General features: G+C 41.2%; 1 protein-coding gene across 3 annotated transcripts; it reads left to right on the top strand.

Moving 5' to 3' along the window:
- Nucleotides 1–5,100: 5,100 nt before the first annotated feature.
- Nucleotides 5,101–21,771, top strand: DSCC1 (DNA replication and sister chromatid cohesion 1). 3 transcript variants are annotated; one of them, XM_031041541.2, is made up of 9 exons: nucleotides 5,101–5,553; nucleotides 7,760–7,928; nucleotides 10,742–10,876; nucleotides 13,080–13,170; nucleotides 14,303–14,441; nucleotides 15,107–15,159; nucleotides 15,341–15,495; nucleotides 18,120–18,158; nucleotides 20,820–21,771. In XM_031041541.2, exons 1-9 carry the CDS (start codon nucleotides 5,375–5,377, stop codon nucleotides 20,862–20,864), a joined length of 1,005 nt encoding a protein of 334 aa, XP_030897401.1. In that variant the 5' UTR covers nucleotides 5,101–5,374; the 3' UTR covers nucleotides 20,865–21,771. The 3 variants fall into 3 exon arrangements, with proteins under 3 accessions (XP_030897401.1, XP_030897402.1, XP_006745543.1); XM_006745480.3 differs by having other exon boundaries at nucleotides 5,108–5,553; nucleotides 18,010–18,158; XM_031041542.2 differs by lacking the exon at nucleotides 18,120–18,158 and having other exon boundaries at nucleotides 5,102–5,553.

The following is a 21,771-nucleotide window of genomic DNA, read 5'->3' as shown; positions in this document are numbered from 1 at the left end:
ATACATGAATGGGGACTCTTTTTTTACTTTATTTTTACAAATGTTGATTCTTGGTTGTCTCCTTCCAGCTTTGTGTTTGAGAATCTGTGTTCACCATTCATTCACCATCTGTTTTGCACAACCCACCTCCAGAGAATTGGGGGAAGGCGTAAGACCATAACTGAGCTTGAGTAGGGAGTTCTGCTGGTGGTTTGTCTTCTGGGAATTGTTGCTCCCCATTCCTGGAATTCATTTGCCACCAGGCATTTCCCTGCCTTTCCGTGACCATTTTGCACACTGCTTCAGCCCATGCATGGAGCTGCTGTTAGCTTAGTATGGGTGGACATGAGGAAGCTACCAGCTTCGATAATCAATCACCCCAATACATACCCCAGAGCCACCTCGCACTTCTTGTATCTAGGCTTGATGCTCCCTTAAGCCTTTATACACTTGACTCAGACTCATTGATGGTTAACATTTTGCCCCACTTCTTCTACCATTTTTTGTCAATGTCTCTAATGTATATTCTTCTTTTGAAGTTCTTGAGAATAAGATGCAGACATCATGCTCATTTGCTCCTAAATATTTCCATGTGTATTTCCTAAGAAAATGGACATTCTGTTATATAACCGCATCCCAGTTATCTAAAGCAGGAGATTTAATGTTGATAAAAAAAAAAAACTCTTCTCTAACCCCTAGTCCATATTCAGGTTTCATTACTTACCTCAACAACGTATTTTATAGCAGTAATTTTTCCTAGTCTAGGATCTAACCTAGGATTTTGTATTGTATTTAATTATCATGTCTCTTTACTTTCTTATAATCTCAGAGAGTTCCTCAGTTTTTCTTGTCCTTCACGACCCTGCAATTTTTGAAGGGTATAGGCCAGGTTTTTGTTTTGGTTTGGTTTGGTTTTTGGGTTTTTTGTTTTTGTTTTTTTTTATAGAATGTCCCTCAACTTGAGTTGCCTGAGGTTTTCCTTACATTTAGATTCAGGTTATGCATTTTTGGCAGGATTAGCTCAATATATCATATCAGAAGGCACATGATGTTCATCCCAATATTGGTGACGTTCGCCTTGATCACTTCATTGAGGTAATATATTCTGTTGGTTTGCACACTGGCCCCCGTCCATAGAGGGCAAGGTGAGACCAAAGAAAGAGGCAGACCACTCCAGGTTGGTAGGTGGCAGTTTTTAATAAGGAGGGGAACTTTATTACGAGGTTTGTCTTGGGCAGCAGCAAGACAAAGAAATATCTGCACCCGCACACCAGAATCTTAAAAGTTTATTATACAGAGGCCTTAACTAGGTTGTTACATATACCACCCAGATGGTTTCAACACCTTACTGTCTCAAGGCTATGTCCTTGGAACAGCTCCTGCTGTGGGAATGGTGGGCCGAACTTACATACCAAGGACAAGGGAGGGGTGAAGAGGCTCCAGTCCAGCTGGAGGGTCAAATGATGGTCGTGTCTTCTCAATGACCTCCTCCAACATGCTCAAGTTTACCATTGTGAAGTGAATATTTTCTTTTGTAATTACTAAGTATTTTTTAGGTACTTTGCAACTCTGTAAATATCCCATTTCTCAGATCAAATTGACACCTGTTAGTTTTAGTAAGTAATCTTTCAAAAATCTCAATCTGATCAAGTGACTCCCCTGCTCCAAATAATCCAATGATGTCCCCGTGCATTTCACTTCTTTTAGGGAACACCTTCCCCATTGCCCAGGTCCTACTTCTGAGAGTCTTTCTCGATTCCTCTCCCTTTCTCACTGTCCTCAGTGTCCACAAGGTCCCCCCATTCTACTTTCTGAATATTTGTTATTTCTCCTTCTCTTTGTCCTTCAGTTCAAGTTCTTACCAATTAGTTCTGCCCTTGTCTATTTAAATTTTCTGTCTGTCCTTGCCGGTTCAAGCCTCGGTTCCTAAACTATCCTTCAAACTGCTACCTGAAAGATCTTTCTAAAGCCAAATATCTATTATTGATATCTTCACATATATTTATATAAGAAAGTCCAACTAATAGGCTTCAGAGATATAGAACAAAAAATGTGGGAGCACGGGGAGGGGATGTTGTCAAGAAAATCATGTAAGAACATTTCCCAGAAAGGAAGAATATGAATTTCCAGACTGAGAGGGCCCAACACAGGCCTGGAGAGAACTCTGTAGAAACCATAAGCTTTAGCTCACTGTTGCGATGCAGGAATGGGTCCCATGTTGCCAGATATCCTGATTTTTTAAAAAGAAGAAAAATCACATTGTTAGTGGAAACTCTACTAATTTTTAAATTATGACTGAAATTAAAAAAAAAATACATGCACAACACCCACAAACATGAAACTAGGGGAGGACAGGGGCATCTGTAGGTTAGACTATAGTGTACATGAAAAGCATTTGGGGGTGTAGAGTCTGGAAAAGCAAGATGGACCCAGCATGAAAAGTCCTGGAAGCCAGCAGAAGGAGTATGAGCTTTTTTTTCAAGGGTGAGGGAGATGTTGATGATCTGTGAGCAGAGGGTAATGCTATTAGAGAACTTAATGTTTAGAAAATTCAGACTGTGGTGTGGAGATATCTGGGCAGTAGGAAGGGGGATGGACAGTAGGAAAACCTAGGCCTTACGAGGCCACAGTAATAGAAATGAGAGCCCAAACCAAGGTCATGGTTATGAAACATTTTAAGTTTCTGGAATGCCTGGAAGCCACCGGGCTCTTCATTAAATTAAAAATATAATGAGGGGCACCTGGGTGGCTCAGTCGGTTAAGTGTCTGCCTTTGGCTCAGGTCATGATCTCAAGGTCCTGGGATCGAGTCCCGCATCAGGCTCCTTGCTCAGGGGGGGGTCTCCTTCTCCCCGTCTCTGCCCCTGACTTGTGCACTCTCTCTCTCTCAAATGAAGAAACAAAATCTTTTTTTTTTAAAGATTTTATTTATTTGTCAGAGAGAAAGAGAGAGAGAGCATGAGCAGAGGGAGGGGCAGAGGGAGAAGCAGGCTCCCGGCTGAGCAACGAGCCTGGATGAGGGACTCAATCCCAGGGCCCTGGAATCATGACCTGAGCGGAAGGCAGACGCTTAACTTACTGAGCCTCCCAGGGTGTCCCTAAATAAAATCTTTAAAAAAGTAAATAAAATAAAGTAAAAGAAAATAAAAAAAAAATGAAAACAAAGAAGAGAGGAAACAAAAAAAGGTATTAATACGTAATTTTTATTTATGAACTATGATTTACTAAATAAAATTCCCATTTCACACTATGAAACAAAATACATGAACACTATAATCAAGTTTCCAGTGTCCACGGAAACTATCAATTTTACGTGGTTGGCTCTTTTGAAGTTTTTCTGTAACTGTTCGTTTACCAAAGTTTTTTTTTTTCCTTGTAATCAGGTGAATGATTAAACAAGCCTCAAAATTAAGAAAAATGTGTAGAATTTTTTTTTTACTTTAGAGAAATGTATCTATTAACATGCTTTAAAAAATGAATTAATATAGACTATCATTCCATTTTAAGAGAGGAACCAAGGTCCAGCTCCCTGCCAGAATAGCAGAATTGGATATTATTAGTATTACTTAAAAACAAATAATAATAATAACTAATAAATACCAATAACAAAAAGCTGCCATTTAAAAAATATCCGTTGCTTTCCATGCATTTTAGAATGTAGGTATTATTATCTTCTTTTTACAGATAAGGAAGTTGGAATGAGAGAAACGAAGTCACAAAACTAGTGAGAGCAGAGTTCAGATTCCAAGCCAGGCGCCTGACGTAAATGCCAGCATTCTTCATACACTAAGCTGCTTCCAGTTAATAGTGCACCTGCCATAGATGATTCTCTTCCAATTCATAAGTTTCTTATCATGCAACCGCCTTACATAGTCAACATTTTTCTCCATCATAGTCCTTGCATTCAGGTGTATTAAAAAAGGTTAATGAAGAAGTAGATCATAGGAACCAACCTTTAGGGGCGCCTGGGTGGCTCAGTCGTTGAGCGTCTTCCTTTCGGCTCTGGTCATGGTGCCGGGGTCCCGGAATGGAGCCCCGCCTGCATCGGGCTCCCTGCTCGGCGGGAGGCCTGCTTCTCCCTCTCCCCCTGCTTTTGTTCCCTCTCTCGCTGTGTGTCTCTCTCTCATATAAATAAATAAAATCTTAAAAAAAAGGAACCAACCTTTCTACCACCAACTAAAGCACCACCCATGGCCCTGGGATGCCCTACTCTGTAGTTGCATATAATTTCACCCAGAAGTTGAAAGAAAATGCCTGCTCATTTCCCTTGAATTCAACCCCTCACTCACCTTCCCACCCACCCACCTCCTTCTTTTACTTTAACCAAGGCCTGATTTACATTACTAGTGGAACATTCCTCCCAGGCTGCCTCAGCTGTCAGGGGCAGCAAATGTCCTAAACGGAGGCTGCAGGATCCCTGGGAGAGTTTACATTATGTTCTTACAAGCTATTAATGCGTGTGCTTATATGGATGAGCTGTTCTCTTAAAACGTTGTATTCATTGTAAAATTTGGTCTGGAAGACACCACAGAGAAAGCTGAGTGAACAGCTTACACATCCTGCAGTGGCGAGTCTGTGTGTTTTCCCAGGAGACTGCAGGCCCTTCCCAGCCCCCAGAAAGGTTGCTTTCCTCTGGACAGGGGACTCGGCCCCTCTCCTGACACCCAGCTCAGACTGGTTACTCAATGAATGGATGGATCTAGTCCAAGCCATTGTCTCCTAGATACGATGGTCCCCAGACCCAAAGAAGTGAGATTCCCTGTCCAATTCCCCCAGGGCCTCACTCCCAATCCAGTGTTTGCATAAAACCCGGTTGCTCGTTTTTAGAGCCACAATAGGGCTGGAATCAGACTTTACTACCTCCTGCTGTGCCACCCAGGGCCAGGAGCTTGCCTCATTTGCAAAATGGGAGGAACGGGGACCACCTGAAAGGGTTGTGGTGAAGGATTTATAACTCGATGCAAGCCGAGTACTTAGCATAAGGCCCGCCCCTGGCGGAGAATGAGACCATTTTGATGGAGACGAAAGGGGGACGCCAGCGGGAAACCGGAGGTGGGGCAGCGGAAGGGGTGGGCGAGGGTTCCGCTGGCGCCCGGCGGGGTGGCAGCGCGGCTCCCACGAGGTCCGGCCGAGATCGTCCCGCGGAAGCGTGGCTTTCCTCCCGCAGCCGGGGCCGTGCGTGGGGTGAGCGGCCGCCGCCGCCGCCGCGGAACCAGCGCGGGGAGGACCTTTCGACGCGCCCGCGGACGCCCCGCCCCGGAAACACGCCCCCCGCCGCCTTGGCGCGCTTTTGACAGTGTCTTCCCTTTCTCCTTGTACTTTTCGCAGGGTCCGGGTTGCTCGTCGAGCTCCGTTCTCTCTCATTAGCCCTGCGGGGCCCCCCTCCGGGCGTAGCGATGAGGCGGACCCGCGCGGAGGTGGACGCGACGCTCCAGATCGCCAAGCTGAATGCGGCCGAGCTGCTGCCGGTGGTGCACTGCCTGGGCTTCGGCCCCGGGGCCGGCGCCGCTGCCGGCGACTTCTGCCTGCTGGAGCTGGAGCCCGCGCTGTGCCAGCAGCTGGAGGCCGGGCACAGGTGATTGCCCCGCGGGGAGACTGGGCCGGAAACGCGCCTTGATTTGAACGCAGGGCTCGCAGCTGCCCGGAGGCCGCCTCTCCGGCGCGCTGCCTTTTTTCCCGAGGAGTCCACGCCACTGCTGGTCCGCCCACTTAGCGGGACTGAGGTCATACAGAGGGCTGGTCCAGCTGATCTCGGGGAGGCCTGCGTCCGCGGAAACAAAGCAGGAAAGAGAACCTCAGTGGCGTTTTGGAGACCTTAACCAGGATGCCAGGAACTGCACTGAACACTTCCGCCATTCTAGCTTAAAATCCAGTGCTACTATCTAATATTTATACACTTCTCCTTGCCTTCTACTTATATTCCGTAAGTAGGTCGGACTGTAGGGAATAAGTTGAAAGCCGTTCTACAGAGTTGGTCATTGTGGGAGGCCCTCAAAACACAGACTCGGCGTGGGGTCATTTAATGGAAATCTGAAGCTGTTTCTAATTTTGGGTCAGCTACACATTTGCTGCAAAACCCTGGATTAAAAAACATAAGGGCAGAAGTCTAGAGAATCATTCAACTTTGTGCGCTCCCAGCTTCTGGAAATAGGAGTTAGGGGCTCTGGTTTGCTTCTCTTCTGCACCGCCCTTCCTCCATCCAACACCTGTCTTTTATTAGGTAGTTTGTTCTCTTGTAGATTTCTTTAAATTGAACTCTTCAGGCTTTCAGTTTTCATATTTACTCGTCTGACACTGTTATAATTAACTGGCCCCCTGCAGATGCTAGCCACAAAGGATCTTTAAGGAAGTCCAAGGGGAGCCTCATTCATTGGTTTTCATTCCAGCTGAGTTGGGGGGAAGCGCGGAGTTTAAGAAAGGACTTCAGGTGTGCGGACTTTGTTTTTATCCAGTTACTATTCATCCACCTGGCAATCCAGAAGGACCTAGAAATGTGTGTTTTAAAAAACATTTTGCCAGGGGACGGGTTTAAACAAAATATTGAAGCATGGATAGTGCAATGTGGAAATAAATGTTGAAGAGTGGGTACTTGGGACTGTTAAGTGTTATTAGCACTAGGAAACTAAAAAAAAACCAAACACTTTTCACTTAAATTGTCTTAATTTTAAAAAGCATTTACACATTCTTCTATTTCAGGTTTTATTTTTATTTCTTTAAAAGAAGTGAATAGTGTACGGGAGAGTTAAACGTTATACAGACAAAACTGCTAGGGTCTATGCCCTTGTTGTCAATCCCATCACCTTTGTCTTTAGTCTTCTTCCTTTTGTCTGTCCTTCCCCTCTTCTCCTCTTCTTGCTCTTTTCCACCGGTGAGCCGTTGTCAGAACTTATTTACTGCAGTTTGTGAAAACATATTTTTCATGTATTTTCATTTAGCATTGCAGTTCTCTTTATAAAGTCCCAATTTCTTTGCAACAGAGCTGATGCGTAGGCTAGGATGTGCTTCTTTGATTGCTAGGGGATATTCAGAACAAAACAAGAAGACCCACTCTTGGGGCGCCTGGGTGGCTCAGTCGTTAAGCGTCTGCCTTCGGCTCAGGTCATGATCTCGGGGTCCTGGGATGGAGCCCCGCATCGGGCTCTCTGCTCCATGGGGAGCCTGCTTCTCCCTCTCCCACGCCCCCTGCTTGTGTTCCCTCTCTCGCTGTCTCTCTCTGTCAAATAAATAAATAAATAAATCTTTAAAAAAAAAAAAAGACCCACTCTTAGTTGGGCACCAGGACCAACAGCGTGATGATCCTCTGGGAGCCTGTTAGAAATGCAGAATCCTGGGTCCCATCCCAGACCTGCAGATTGGGATTCAGTTTTTTAACAAGATTCCCTGAGGTACCTATGCATAGGTTTGAGAAGTATTGCTTTAACATGATTTAGGAAATTGACATCTTGACCGAAGTTACTGGATGGTTTGTCTTGTGCTCTTCCAAGCAGTTTGCATGAAGATGCCACGTGGTGATAGTTGGCCTCTTGGGCTCTTTGGATCTTTCTTACTCATGTTGAATTACTGTTCCTTAGTGAGACCACCTGGTGCCCCTCTGTCTCTCAACAGGCCCCCCCCTTGCTTTGTGAGCCCAACATGTGCTCGAGGGTGATGAAAATAGGGGCCAGACAGCCTCAAGACTTAATTTTAAATTCTACAAGCCTAGAGGATTTTGGAACTGTTTATAATGAAGATGTCCGTTGGTGTCTCTAAACCATGTATTTTCTTTTCCCATTTTCCTGCAGTCTTGTGATTCGGGGTGATAAAGATGAGCAGGCTGTGCTGTGCAATAAAGACAAAACGTATGACTTGAGAACAGCAGACACTTCCAATATGTTGCTTTTTATTCCTGGTTGTAAAACTCCCGACCAGCTGAAGATGGAGGAAACACATTGTAACATTATTCACACTGAGGTACTGTTCTCTGCCTTCTAATTTATATAAGAATCACAACCCATGTGCTAATATTGCCTTTAATAATGATGTAATGTATGGTGATTAACATAACATAATTAAAAAAATAAATTTAACATTAAAAAAATAAAATCTTTAGGTATGGGGGCACCTGGGTGGCTCAGTCACTTAAGCATCTGACTCTTGGCTTTTGGCTCAGGTCATGATCTCAGGGTCCTGAGATGGGCTTTGAGTTTGGCTCTGTGCTCAGCGGGGGAGTCTGCTTGAGATTCGCTCCCTCTCCCTTCTGCCCCTCCCCCCTCTCTAAAATAATAAATAAAATAAATCTTTCAAAAAATCTTTAGTTGTGAAATGTATAATCACGGGATCTGAAAAGTTCTCTAATGAAATTTAAAATTTTTCAGCATTGTTTGGAGTCTTGTGAAGTTGGCTTATTTTCCCTATTTGATTTTTAAGTCCTAGACAAGATGACCATTTTCTGCAACATGGAAAGTTTGTTATTAGGTGATATATTCTAAAAGTTTTACCTATTTTTAGTAAGTCTTACTGTAGATATGTTTTGAAAGGAGACTTCCTCAAACCACAACTAATACCTTAAGTAATGGTTATGAGGTGGAGAAATGAAGAAATTTGAATTTTTGAGGCAGGTGTGTTTCTCGGTTTAGCTCATTACTGCCTCTAGCCATGCATAATAAATTCTTAATTATTATGGAGACTACTGCTTATAGATACCAAATAGAAGTCTCCATCCTAGCTAGATTATTACACACATCATGATCAAAACACGGCTTTTAATTCTCTCAGAATGACTTTAGGCCAACTACTGCCTTAGAATTGGCATAGAAATAAGGGAAAATACTGGGAAATGTCAGTGACCCATGATGTTGTTAGAACAGAATAACTTCCAGTAAATTTTCTATTTTGGTTCAATTGTAATTAACTAGAAATACGGGCAGTTCAGCCTTTTGTAAAAGATGTTACTTTTTCATCACGTACCTGTTTTGTAGGTGTTTTTGCAGGGGTATAACAATATGGGAGTACTTCTGAGCTCTCGTTATGGAAATTCTGTGCACTGAGACTGGGTAAAGTGTAACAGATCTACCAACTAAGGTTTTTTTTAAGATTTTATTTATTTGAGGGGCGCCTGGGTGGCTCAGTCGGTTAAGCGACTGCCTTCGGCTCAGGTCATGATCCTGGAGTCCCGGGATCGAGTCCCGCATCGGGCTCCCTGCTCGGCAGGGAGTCTGCTTCTCCCTCTGACCCTCCCCCCTCTCATGTGCTTGCTCTCTCTCATTCTCTCTCTCAAATAAATAAATAAAATCTTTAACAAAAAAAAAAAAAAAAAAAAAAGATTTTATTTATTTGAGAGAGAAAGCACAAGTGGAGTCGGGGGAGGGACAAAAGGAGGGGGAGAAGCAGACTTCCCACTAAGCAGGGTGCCCATTGCAGGGCTAGATCCCAGGACCCTGGGATCATGACCTGAGCCAAAGGCAGACACTTAACTGACTGGAGCGCCCCAAAGATCTACCAACTAAATGTTTAATCTGTGGTTGCACTTCAGATGCCTAGAAGGGCTAGGTGAGGAATGCACGTGGGCCAAGCAGGCTGCTGCTGATAAAATGGTAGTGGTTACCAGTCTCTGCAATAATAGAGAATGGTGGGGTCTGTGGCAAATCGAAGAACACAAGTCCCACGTAGGTGGGCGGCCACAGCTTGGCCTTGTGGGAAAGCAGGCCCAGAGCTGCCAGATCTTCTGACTTCTTGTTTTCAGGTAAACCTTGACATTTAGATCTTGGGACAAAATCTCCTCTAATATTTCCATGTCAGCAGCTAGTTTCAACTCTATACTATATTCCTATCCCTTCCACACAACACAAAGCAACACACCAGCATCTGTGGTTTGGATATAGCCAGCAGCCTGTCAGTTTGTGAACCGTGGATGAAATTGATCTTTTTGGTTTGGTCTTAAGCTCCTCTTTTGGAATCCTCGGGTTCAACAACATTACCATCAGGTTTGGCTAGGCCTTGTCTAATCACTTAAGCCTTGTACTAGTTTGAAAGTAGAAGCATCCCCTGACCTTGCATTTTAGAGTTGGAAGGCACCCTGCATATAATCCAGTTCAGCCTTTTTTCCTTATTTATGTGAACCACTTACTGGGTACCTACCAAGTGCTAGATATTGGCAAGGTAGGTACAAGGTAGGTACCTCTGGGGAGGTAGGGAGGGGTAACAGATACTCACCCACCAAGTAGCCACCGTCAACTGGATTGCTTTGAGTGACGAGCCTCTCACTGTTTCACAATAAGGAATTAGCTGCAACTCTAGATAGTAGGAAGTTCTTGCACTGAAAAGAAATATTTCTTCCTTAACTTTCTGCTAGATTTTGAAACCATAAGCAACGTAGAACAAGGATACTCTCTCTCTCCTTTAACATCCCTTCATTATTTGAAGACTGTGATAATGTCTTCTTAATTTTTTGTTTTCCATCCTAAAAGTATTCCATCAGATTTGCAGAATGGTCACCATCCTGATCATTCTTTTTCTGGGCATACCCTAGTTTCCATAGTACACTTGAGATACTGAGCTCAATGACTGGTTCTCACTCTGTTGGCAGTGTCTTCTTAACTGGGGTTTGAAAAGATCTTCCTGAAGATACCCATCCATTTGCTTGAGATGCCTGGAGGGGGCCTTCTCAGTAGAAAGCAGATTACCTGGCTCTCTCTTCTTCTTGAGAGCAGATGAATTGGTTGAAATTTTGTATGAAATTTTCTTTTAGAATGGCCCCTAAAAGGTTATATCTTTATATTTTCTAGATCTTTGGTTTTTCTAATAATTATTGGGAATTAAGAAGATGCAGACCTAAATTAAAGAAGCTAAAGAAACTTTTGATGGAAAATACCTATGAAGGACCCGACAGTCAAAAAGAAAAGGATTCAAATCATTCAAAAGTAAGACTTATTTTCATTTGAAACTTAAAAAATAGAACTATAATTAGAGGCACTGATGGCGACATTCTTACTTTCAGTGTTTATATTTATATTATGAAAATTTCAAATATACCCCAAAGCAGAAAGACCCCCATATATGCATCACCCAGTTGAACATTTATCAATATTTTCTCAATCTTGCTGCTTCTGTCCCCCTGCTGCTTCCCACTTTTTTTTTTTTTTCCTTCTTTTTCAGGAGTACTTTAAAGCAAATCCTAGATATCCTGGTGTCATTTACATAGCTGAAAGGTTCACAGGTTCCTAACTATGGAATATGTTTTTTAGAAGATAAATTAATTTTTATTTAATTAAAAATTATAATTAGAGGCTCTTCAAAAAAGATTTTATGGAAATGGAAAGTATTCTTATTATGTGAAAATTAACTGCTTCCTGAAAGTATGGGAAACTATTTACAAGCCAAGTAAAAAAAATTCTCCAGTTTTTAATGTAGTTTGAAATTATAGACCTGCACGGGCATTCTGAAGACCATATTTATGTTCTCTTTTTCTCCTTTGACTGATTGATTTTCTTCTTTCTTTTTCTTTTTCTCTTTTTGGTAACCACTTTATTGAGATACAAGTTTGTATACCAGACAGTTCACTCATTTTAAAGTGACTTTAATTCAGTGGTTTTAGGACATTCACAGAGTTGTGTGGTCAGTCACCACGATGATGTTCAGAATATTTTCATCACCCCAAGGAAACCCTGTACCTTCTAATTTTAACTGTTACCTTCTAATCTTACCTTTCCCTGCTTCCCTCTCCTACTCAGCCCTAGGCAACCACTAATCTACTTTCAATCTCTTGATTTGCTCCTGATTTGCCCTTTCTGGGCATTTCATATGAAGAGAATCATATGATATGTGACCTTTTCTCACTGGCTTTTTTGACTTGTGATGTTTTTTAAGGTTCATTCATGTTGTAGCATATATCAGTAGTTTATTTCTCTTTATTGCTAAAAATACTCCATTTTATGGGTATATCATATTTTATTCATTCATCAGTTGAGAGACATGGGTAATTTTCCATATTTTGATTATTATGAAGGACATTCCTGTGAACATTCATGTACAAGTTTCTAGTGGACCTGTGTTTTAATTTCTTTTGGGTATGTACATAATAAGAGTGGAATTGATGGGTTATAGGGTAACTCTTTATAACTTTTTGAGGAACTGCCAGACTGTTTCCAAAGTGGCTGCACCATTTTACATTCCCATTGTATGAGGACTCCAATATCTCCACCTCCCTGACAACACTTGTTATTATCTTTTTTTATATCAATACCAGTGGATTTGAAGTATCATCGTGGTTTTCATGTGCATTTCCCTAATGACTGATGATGTTGAGCATCTTTTTATGTGCTTCTTGACTATTTATATTTCATTGAAAATTGTCGATCCAGGAACTCCTTTGTCCAATTATTCGGTTATTTGTCACTGTATTACTGAGTTGTAGGAGCATTCTTTATATAGTCTAAATACAAGTTCCTTACCAGATATATAATATGCTTCTATTTTCTCCCATTTTGTGGGTTGTGTTTTTACTTTCTTGATTAAAAAAAAAAATTGTGATAAACATACATAACATAAAATTCACCATTTTAACCATTTTTGTGTGTATAGTTCTGTGGCATTAAGTACATTCACACTATTATGCAACCATGACCACCATGCATCCATAGAAACCTTTCATCTTCCCCAAGACGAAACTATATACCCATTAAACACCAACTCCCCAGTCTCCCCTGCTCCCATCCTCTGACAATCACTATTCATTCTACTTTTCATCTCTGTGAATTTGACTATTCTAAATATCCCATACAAGTGGAATTATACAATATTTGTCCTTTTGCATTGATGTTTTGATGAAGTACAAAAGTTTTTCATTTTGATAAAATCCAATTTATCTGTTTTCTTTTGCTGCTTGTGTTTTTGGCATACTATCTACGGAACTATGGCTAAATTCGACATCACAAGGATTTACCCCTATATTTTCTTCTTAGATTTCATGTAGTAATCATTACACGTTATCAGAAGAACTTGAACTATAGTGTAAATATTGCCTTAATCTGTTCTATGTATCTATTCTCTCAAATTCAATAAGTCTAAAAAAAAATTCTTCAGAGGACTTAGAATGGTTTTTTTTTTCTTTTTTCCTTGTTTCAGTATACAACTGAAGATTTGCTTGATCAAATTCAGGCAAGCGAGGAAGAAATAATGGTCCAGTTACAAGTTCTAAATGCCTGTGAGATTGAAGGTAGCATTACTTATCATAATTATTAATGATGGAATTTTTTGTTTCCACCAGCATCATGTGAGAAAGAAATTTATGGACCTCTTCATCCCATTGCATATTATCTATTTAATCTTCTTTTGGGCTTAAAGCTGATGATATTTATGTTTTTGGATGTGGGGTAGAGACTACATGTGATGTTTACATGAAGAGGTCTAACTGTGACCGGTGACTCCAACCACTCCTTATAGGGCTTTTTCTTGAGGCACATTTGATCCTAAACATTGGAAATAAAGTTTTAAATTATGGATGCCTCCTGTTAATTGCTACAGTATATGGGTACCATGAATGTTGAGGTTAGAAACCAGTGGATTTTAAAGCAACCCTCTGCATTTTTCACTTCTTGCCTGGGGATGTATAAAATTTTGGTATGTGTCGAGGGGTGCATAGATTATTCCTGGCATTTTCTCGGATTGACATCACACACTCCCTTTTCTAATGTTGCCTTTATTTTTTCAGAATAACAATAGTAACATTCTCCCTTGGAAATGGTGGATTTGTACTTGATTTGTTTCTCCAGGGGTGGTGGTGGTGCCTTCAATGATCAGTTGGCATTTTGTGATCTTTCACAAGAATAGGGAAAGGTATCTTGATGTCCAGCCTTTATCTTGCTACCGGTTCATATCATACCTCTGAGTCTGTTGACTCTTGAGTGACCTAGGCTTCTTTATGAGCCCAAGAACACCTCTGCAAGACAACTAGATGAGAGTTATAACCATGCCAGTGCCCCAGAGTGGAGATCACCATGTGGGATATCCAACCTACGACCTTCACCTCATTTGTACAATGTTCTCTTGAAATCACTGAACCAGCTACAGGTTTCTGCATTTCCATTTAGATTGACAAGATTATTCTGAAATCATTATTAAAGCACTTGAAAAAAATGAGTCATATGTAAGGTACTTTTTAAAAACCACTAGGGTTTCTCTCCAGACACAATTCGTAATGATTAGGAGAAAAGCGTAAAAAGAAGCCTTGCTTATAAAGGAAGCTAAGACTTCTAGTGTCTCTTTTTTGTACTGGGCAAGAGCACACTGCTTCTTTATCAATCTATTAGCCAATTAATTTGCTTACAATGTACTTTGGGAATTTGTAGGTTATTGGAGGATTCTTGAATTTGATTATGAGATGAAACTTCTAAATCACGTAACTCAGCTTGTGGATTCTGAATCTTGGTCTTTTGATAAAGTTCCTTTGAATACTTGCCTTCAGGAACTTGGACCACTGGAGCCAGAGTAAGTATTTTAATTACTGTCTTTCCAAACTTCCTTAAAGGAAAGAAAATTATTTCCCAGGGTGCAACTAAACATAGGGAGTAGACTATATTTTGATGTCTTACAGAAATTTAAAAAATAAAAGAACCAGGAAGGACTTAGGAGTTTTGGTCACTGGACTGAATAAATGTGCATCATCTTTTTTTTCCTACCTTAAAAAATATAAAGAATGGTGCCTGGGTGGCTCAGTCGTTAAGCGTCTACCTTTGGCTCGGGTCATGATCCCAGGGTGCTGGGATCGAGTCCCACATCAGGCTCCTTGCTCGGCGGGAAGCCTGCTTCTCCCTCTCCCACTCCCCCTGCTTGTGTTCCTGCTCTCGCTTTCTCTCTCTCTGTCAAATAAATAAAATCTTTAAAAAAATAACTCACGCATCATTATTTATTTATCTTGTGATAACGTATGCTTACGTAATTCATGAAAAAATGTTTAGCGTGGGCCTGGCACGTAGTAGCCTTCCAGTATATTTTAGTTAGTTCCTCCTGTAAAATTTTACTTGGCAACCAAAATCACTTAGTATTTCAAATCTCAAATTTATATCTTAAGTTTTTAGTTAGCAATGGTGTTTAAGATATAATGCATAAAAATGTATTGATAACTTTTCAAAGGAGTGTTTTAAATTTTTCAGGGAAATGATTGCACACTGTCTTAAATGTTATGGAAAGAAATATGTAGAGGAAGGTAAGATTTGGAAAATATTTTAACTTGTTTGTGTTAAGATTGGTATGCCTTTCTGAAATGTGTGCCTGAGTTTGCAGGAGGTGAGTTGTGTGTAATTTTTTCTGAGAAATTGCGCTAGGGAAAAGGATACAGTAGTAGTGTATTGAAGTCAGAAGACAATATGAAACTTCCTCTTCCTTAGGTGAAGTTTATTTTGCACTGAGTGCTGATAAAATATGCAGAGCAACAGCACAGATGCTCCTTCAGAATGCAGTGAAATTTAACCTCGCTGAGTTTCAAGAAGTGTGGCAACAGAGTGTTCCCGAAGGAATGATAACTAGTCTTGATCAGCTTAAGGTAAGGTTAGCAGTGGTGATTGCTACCATAACTCAATGGGGTCTCGTTAGTTACTGGGTGACATGAAATCTGTATTGCCACTGAGCTTGGAGACACTTTATTTTCCTAGCCACCATCTCCATTAGGAGCAGACTATACATTCAGTCCGACACTAGTTTTAGAACGTTTCTGTCGCCTCAGTGAGATCCCTCAGGCCTGTGTGCAGTTAATCCTGCTTCCCACCTGCTGCATTTCTGTTTCCACGAGCACTGTTGTAGTCCACTGTCATGTTTGTCTGGCTATAAAGAGCAATGGAGTCCCTCAGCGGGCCCTCTGTACTTTTAATTTTGCCCACCTCCGATCCATTCTCTGCAGTGCTGCTAGAATGACCTTTGAAAAATGCCAGTCAGATTAGATGAACGTCATCCTTAATGATTTAACGGTTGCCCGTAGCATTTAAGATAGAAAATCCAGGAGGACGCCTGGGTGGCTCGGTCAGTTAAGCGTCTACCTTTGGCTCAGGTCATGATCCCAGAGTCCTGGGATCGAGTCCTGCATCCGGCTCCCTGCTCAGTGGGGAGTCTGCTTCTCCCTCTCCCTCCTCCCTTCCCCCCTCCCCTCTGCTTGTGCACTCGTGTGCATGCTCTCTCTCTCTCAAATAAATAAATAAAATCTTAAAAAAAAAATCCAGAATTTGTATCTTGGCCTACAAAACACTTCATCATCTCCCTTGTAGCTCCATCTCTTCCTCCTTCTCTCCTGCTCACTGCATACCAGCCGTCTTTCAGGTTTTCAAGATCATCAAGCTCTCTCCTACCTTAGGACCTGCCCACAAGGCTTTTTGTTCTAGAATGACCTTCTTTGTAATTTCGCCTTGCCACCTCCTACATCTTTGAGTCACTTCCTCAAGGATGCTTTTCTTTTTTCTAAAAAAAAAAATGCCTCCTGTTTTACTTGGTCAGAGCACCCTGTATTTTTCCTTCCTGGCACTCACCGCTTAGCTCTGGGAAAATGTTTAATTATGGGTGTTTCCCACTCTCCACTGTGATAGAATTTTGTTCACTGTTGCTTGCCAATGTACAGCATTTTGCCTGGCGTATGCTCAGGGTATGCTCAGTAAGTATGTGTTACAGCGTGAAAGGATTTGCTCAATATTTAGAGTTCCTTTTATGTCTAGGCACCATGCTAGATGCTGAGAAGAAAACCACGTGCTGTCAGGGTCCTCAGCCTGGGCTCTGGAGATGGGGGTGTGCACATTACATGTATAAATCCTTTCTTATAATGTAGAGTGATCTGTGTCATGGGAAGGGCATGTATAAGATGTTATGGGAGCAAAGAAAAGGGACTTATCCATCTGACTGGTCGATCGGGGATGATTTTCTGAAGGCATGGCTATTTGAGCTGCTGAGTTTGAAAGGATGAACTATGAACTCTAGATGGAAGGGCAGAGATGAGGACCCAGGAGAGCATGTTCCAAGGCATGGAGGGATACAAATTGGGGCACTATTAGTAGGGATGCAGGACTAGAGTAAAAGGTGCTGGTGAGTCAGTGAGGGACACTATGGTCTGTGCTAAGGAATTTCATTCCTATTTAGAAAGCTCTCTGGGGCCTTTTAGTGACATCAGAAGAGCTACCTGATGAATTTTGCCTTTTAGAAAGAACACTATGACATTGAGGATGGTTGGATGGAAGGTTGGCTAGATTATGAAAAAGGAGAAATCTCCAGGCTCTCTATAGTTACGTACTCCTAGCTAAGAAAGTACTGGCCAAAGAAATAGGTGATGGAGAATGGATAAGGGAAATGTTGAGGCCTTAAAATCTATAGGATTAAGTGACCATGTAGGTACAGGGTTTGAATAATGGAATCGAGGATAATGCCCAGGTTTCATGGTTTCCTAGGATAATGGGATAAGAGCAGTTTTGGGTAACAAACACAATGGGTTCATAGATAGGTTTGGATATAGAGTTCTTGTGCTCGTTCTCGGAAGAGCAATTTGAGGTGAAAATGCCTATGTTACTGTCATTAGCAAGTAAGTAGTGTTTGCAGTCCTAGGTTTAGTCGAGGTGAGTTGAGCCACTCAGGACAGTGACAGTGAGACAAGTCGGGGGATCAGGGTAGGAACCCCCAGGAACTACAACATTGAGTTCGGAGGAAAATAATGAGACGGTGATGTCAGCGATGGAGATTCAAAGAGGGAGGAAGCAACATTAATGAAGAAAACAGGGCTAGCAAATCCAAGGAAAGGGCCCACTAGATTTGGCAATGACAGGTCATTGGTGACTTTGAACTAGAGCTAACCTGATAAATTGAGCAGCAGAAGCCAGATTGTAGAAGGGAAAAGGAGAATTCACTGTTTAACGGAGCTCTTTTTATGAAAAAGGCTATTGAGGGTTTCTGGGTAGTTTGTGTAAGTTTCACATAGCTGACATTTTTAGCGGCTTGGGCTCAGCCAAACCTAAAGGTAAAAGAATGAGTCGTATTTAGACACTAGACCGTTATTTTAACTGCCCTTTTTCATTTCATTTTTAAATAGGGGTTAGCCTTGGTGGATAGACACTCAAGACCAGAAATCATATTTTTGCTAAAAGTAGATGATTTGCCTGAGGATAATCAAGAACGTTTTAACAGTCTATTCTCTCTAAGGGAAAAGTGGACAGAAGAAGACATTGCTCCATATATTCAGTAAGTAATTTACTAAAGTGGATTTTGAGAGTTCTTTGTAGCATAGGGGTTTTAGATTTATGATTAGGACATGATTAGGACATTTTTTTTTTTTTTTTGAGTGTTCCCTGAGGACATGGCTTCCTTTGAAACTTTTTCAAGTGGTGGCTGTTTTCTCTGTCATTCTTCACAACTTCTGATCCTGGAGGTGGGGAATGTGTTGTCTGTCTTTCTCATGCTGCCTCTAAAACCACTTCTCTGCCCTCCTCCCTGCAAAACTGCAGCTCTTTGAGGCCCACTCAGACTGCATACCCCACTATGGCTCTAAAGCAAACCCTCTCTCTGATGGACACCTCCTCTCTTTCCTGATGCCTCACTTTAACATTTTGGTAGATGCCAGATTGCAGAAGAACTACCTAGCTCATTAGTCACTGTTTACAGGACCTCAAATGTGCTAATGCTGCCACCTCTTCACTGTGTCTTAGCTCTCGTGTCCTCTCCTCCCTTTACCCAGGTTGGATTTCCTGCTCAGGGTCTCTAGCTTCTACTGGGCATACTTTGCTCCTATGGCCCTTTCTCCCCCTTGTCACACCTCTCTGGCAAAAAAAAATCCACAAAGATAAAACTCAACTTTTCTGCTTACTCTGTGCCTACACATGGGCAGATGACAAATTTCCTGGAGAAAAAGACACAATGGAACTTGCCAGTCTTACTTAAGAGCTTGAGTGGTACTTACCTGGGTCCTTGGCAAAGCACCGTTTCCTAATGAAACTTTTCTACCCTTGGAGCTCACTTTCATATTTTTGCTTTTCATGTCATCAATACCTTCTTTTTCCTCTTCACCTTCAGCTTGTGACCTCGTTTCTTGAGAAAATAGAAACAGATGAGAAAAGACAAGGACAACTTCTTTCCTACCGCCAAACCTGCCAGTCTCTTTGTATTATGTCCATACATACTCCCTTTGCAGTCCTTCCTCTATAATGCATGAACCATCCCTGCTCCTAAGGCCAGTCCTCCTCCTGCACTAGATCCATCCCTCTGGCCTTATTAAAGACATACATCCTCTAGTTATCATTTTCCCCCTTGTGTTATTGATGTCTCCCTACCTGCTGGATTATTCCCATCAATATATGGTATACTGTAGTAGCAGTGCTCATTTCAAAAAACAACAACCTACTGGACCCCATACCCTCTGCTCTCCTTCACAAGAAATTCCTTTTGAAAGTTTGTGTACTCCTTTCTGCTTCTTTGTCTCCCATTCTTTCCTTAACCTGTTGGCATCTGTCTTTCTACATTTCAGTGGTCAACTGTCTGTCCTTGTTTACTTGGCCTCTTAGAACTGTTGGACACTGTGGACCACTTTCTACTTGAAACACATCATTTTTGTCCCTTCTCTCCCGAGGCAGCTCCTTTTCTGTCTCTTTCTCATGTCTCCCTGTTCTTTCCAATCTTTAAATGTTGGTGTGCTCCAGGACTATTCTTGACCATCTGCTTTTCCATTTATATTTTTTCCCTTGGTGCCCTCATCTAGACCTGGATTTAAACTTAATGACTTCCTAATTTTATCTTCATATTTGATCTTTCCCCTGAGTTCCAGTTTCTCTTATCTAGCTGCCTATTGAACATTTCCACTTGGATATCTAAGAGGAATTTCAAACCTGACATGCTCACAACGGAACTGTGGTTCCACCTTGTCCTAACCCCATCTTCCACCTCTCAGTAACATCACCACCATTAATCCAGTTACTCAAGCAAAAAGTCTGGGAATCATACTTGTCTTTTTCTTCTCTTGCTCCCTGGTTCAAACTATGAGCAAATCCTAATGGATCATCTAGTACCTGCCTCTGAATTGGTCTCCCTACTTATATTTTCCCCCTCTTCTCCTGTCCCACTTTTCAAACTTTTTATTTTGGAAAATTTTAAACATTCAAAAGTGACAGTATAACATAATGAACCTGCCATGTACTCACCACTTAGCTTCCATAATCATCAACTCATTGCCTCCATTATTTAAAACTTAGATCACATTCTGCTTTTCCATTAATGAAAACCCTCCTAGTGACTTCCCTTTATACTTAGAATTAAATCACAACTTCTTTCCATGTTCTTTAAGGCCCTGTATGACTTTGCCCTTGCTCCCTTCTCCAGCTCATGTCCTCTCATTCTTCCTTCACCTCCTTTGTTCCAGTCATAGTCCTTCTCCTCTTTGGGTATACAAGACGAAGCTAAAATTCAGGAAGGGTGGGTAACATAAATAAGCACACACAAGTAGCTTAGGATCCAGGGTCTCCGTATCTAGACCTTCCTATATCACATGGCTTGTATTTCTAATTTGGAGCCTGTGTGATATAATGGAAAAAAACAAATTGGACTTAGAAGTCATGCAGACCTGGCAGCGAAGTTTGGTTCCATCCTTGACTACCTGAGCCCCATATCTAATGTGGGGTTAAATAATACATTACTTTTAACTCTTTCTGTGGTTAAATGAGGTAATACATGTAAAGTACCTAGTTCAATTAAGGCTTAGTAACCACTCCCTACCCTGTCTCTCCCACAAACATACATCCTTATGCTTGTTGGAAAGATGGACTTAGGCAAGAGAGATATAAATAACTAGCACTGTGAATATTATGTTCCCTAACATACTCATGCTATTCTTTTTATTTTTTATTGTTCCCACAGAGATTTGTGTGGAGAGAAGCAAACCATAGGTGCATTACTCACTAAATATTCTCGCTCTTCAATACAAAATGGTGTTAAAGTTTACAATTCCAGAAGACCCATTTCTTAAAAGAACAACAGTCTGTTCTTTGGGACTAAAGTTGCTTCATAAAGTTGATGGTTATAAGAAAAAGATTATTGCATATATTTGTATTCCAGCTTTTAAGAAACATGCTTTGAAACATTTTTCTCCTAATCCTAAGCATTTTGAAACTACTGCTCTTTTTCCCTTAAATGTAATAGGATATTTCTATATCTTTCAATTTATTTTTTCATTACGCATACAGTGTAAACAAGGACAAAAGAAAGTTATTCCCTATATTTAGTATATCTCGAGTCTATGTGGTTTTATTTACAGAAAAGTGTTGCCTTTTTTATATTTAAAATTGCATTCCTTTAATTAGGATTTGACGTTCTAATCATTAACAAATTTAAAGGCTTTTTCAGAGAACTAAATAGTAATAGTTTCCTAGAAGAGTAATTATTTATTCACTTAAATGTCATTTCTCAAGTGATTTCCCCTCTATTTTCAACATTCCACCAAGACAGGGAGTCACTAGATCCTCTGTTACCTAACTTAGTCATTTGCATTGATGAAATTGGCTTGGTAATAGCTGCTATGTTGCCTGGCTGATGTCCATGTGCACTTTGGGGTGAAATGGATTTGATCCTCAATCGTACGTGAAGAATACTAATAGAGCAATTTATAATCCCATAATGGAGAAAACTGACACGGGTAGTACTGGAAAACTGCAAGTAATGTCTGATGGGTTTTGGAATGCTTGATAAAGTTCCTTTATAGCTTTATTTTCCTGATTTGTATTCATTTAGACCAAAGGTCAGATTAATTTTAACTTAGCTAATAAACCTGTCACCAGGACAGTTTGAGGGCTTAGGCCAAAGATAAATCTGA

The sequence above is a fragment of the Leptonychotes weddellii genome, chromosome 4 (assembly GCF_054177405.1).
Source record: "Leptonychotes weddellii isolate Sample4059 chromosome 4, ASM5417740v2, whole genome shotgun sequence".
In the NCBI taxonomy this organism is placed as follows: Eukaryota; Metazoa; Chordata; class Mammalia; order Carnivora; family Phocidae; genus Leptonychotes; species Leptonychotes weddellii.
This window is presented reverse-complemented; position numbering and strand designations above follow the sequence as displayed.

Bases quoted from the DNA above. Each gene is read 5' to 3' on its own strand.
- DSCC1 (XM_006745480.3), top strand. From the start codon at position 5,375: ATGAGGCGGACCCGCGCGGAGGTGGACGCGACGCTCCAGATCGCCAAG. The intron at 10,877-13,079 runs GTAAGACTTATT...TCCTTGTTTCAG, and splicing joins AGGATTCAAATCATTCAAAA to TATACAACTGAAGATTTGCT. The intron at 13,171-14,302 runs GTAGCATTACTT...GGGAATTTGTAG, and splicing joins AAATGCCTGTGAGATTGAAG to GTTATTGGAGGATTCTTGAA.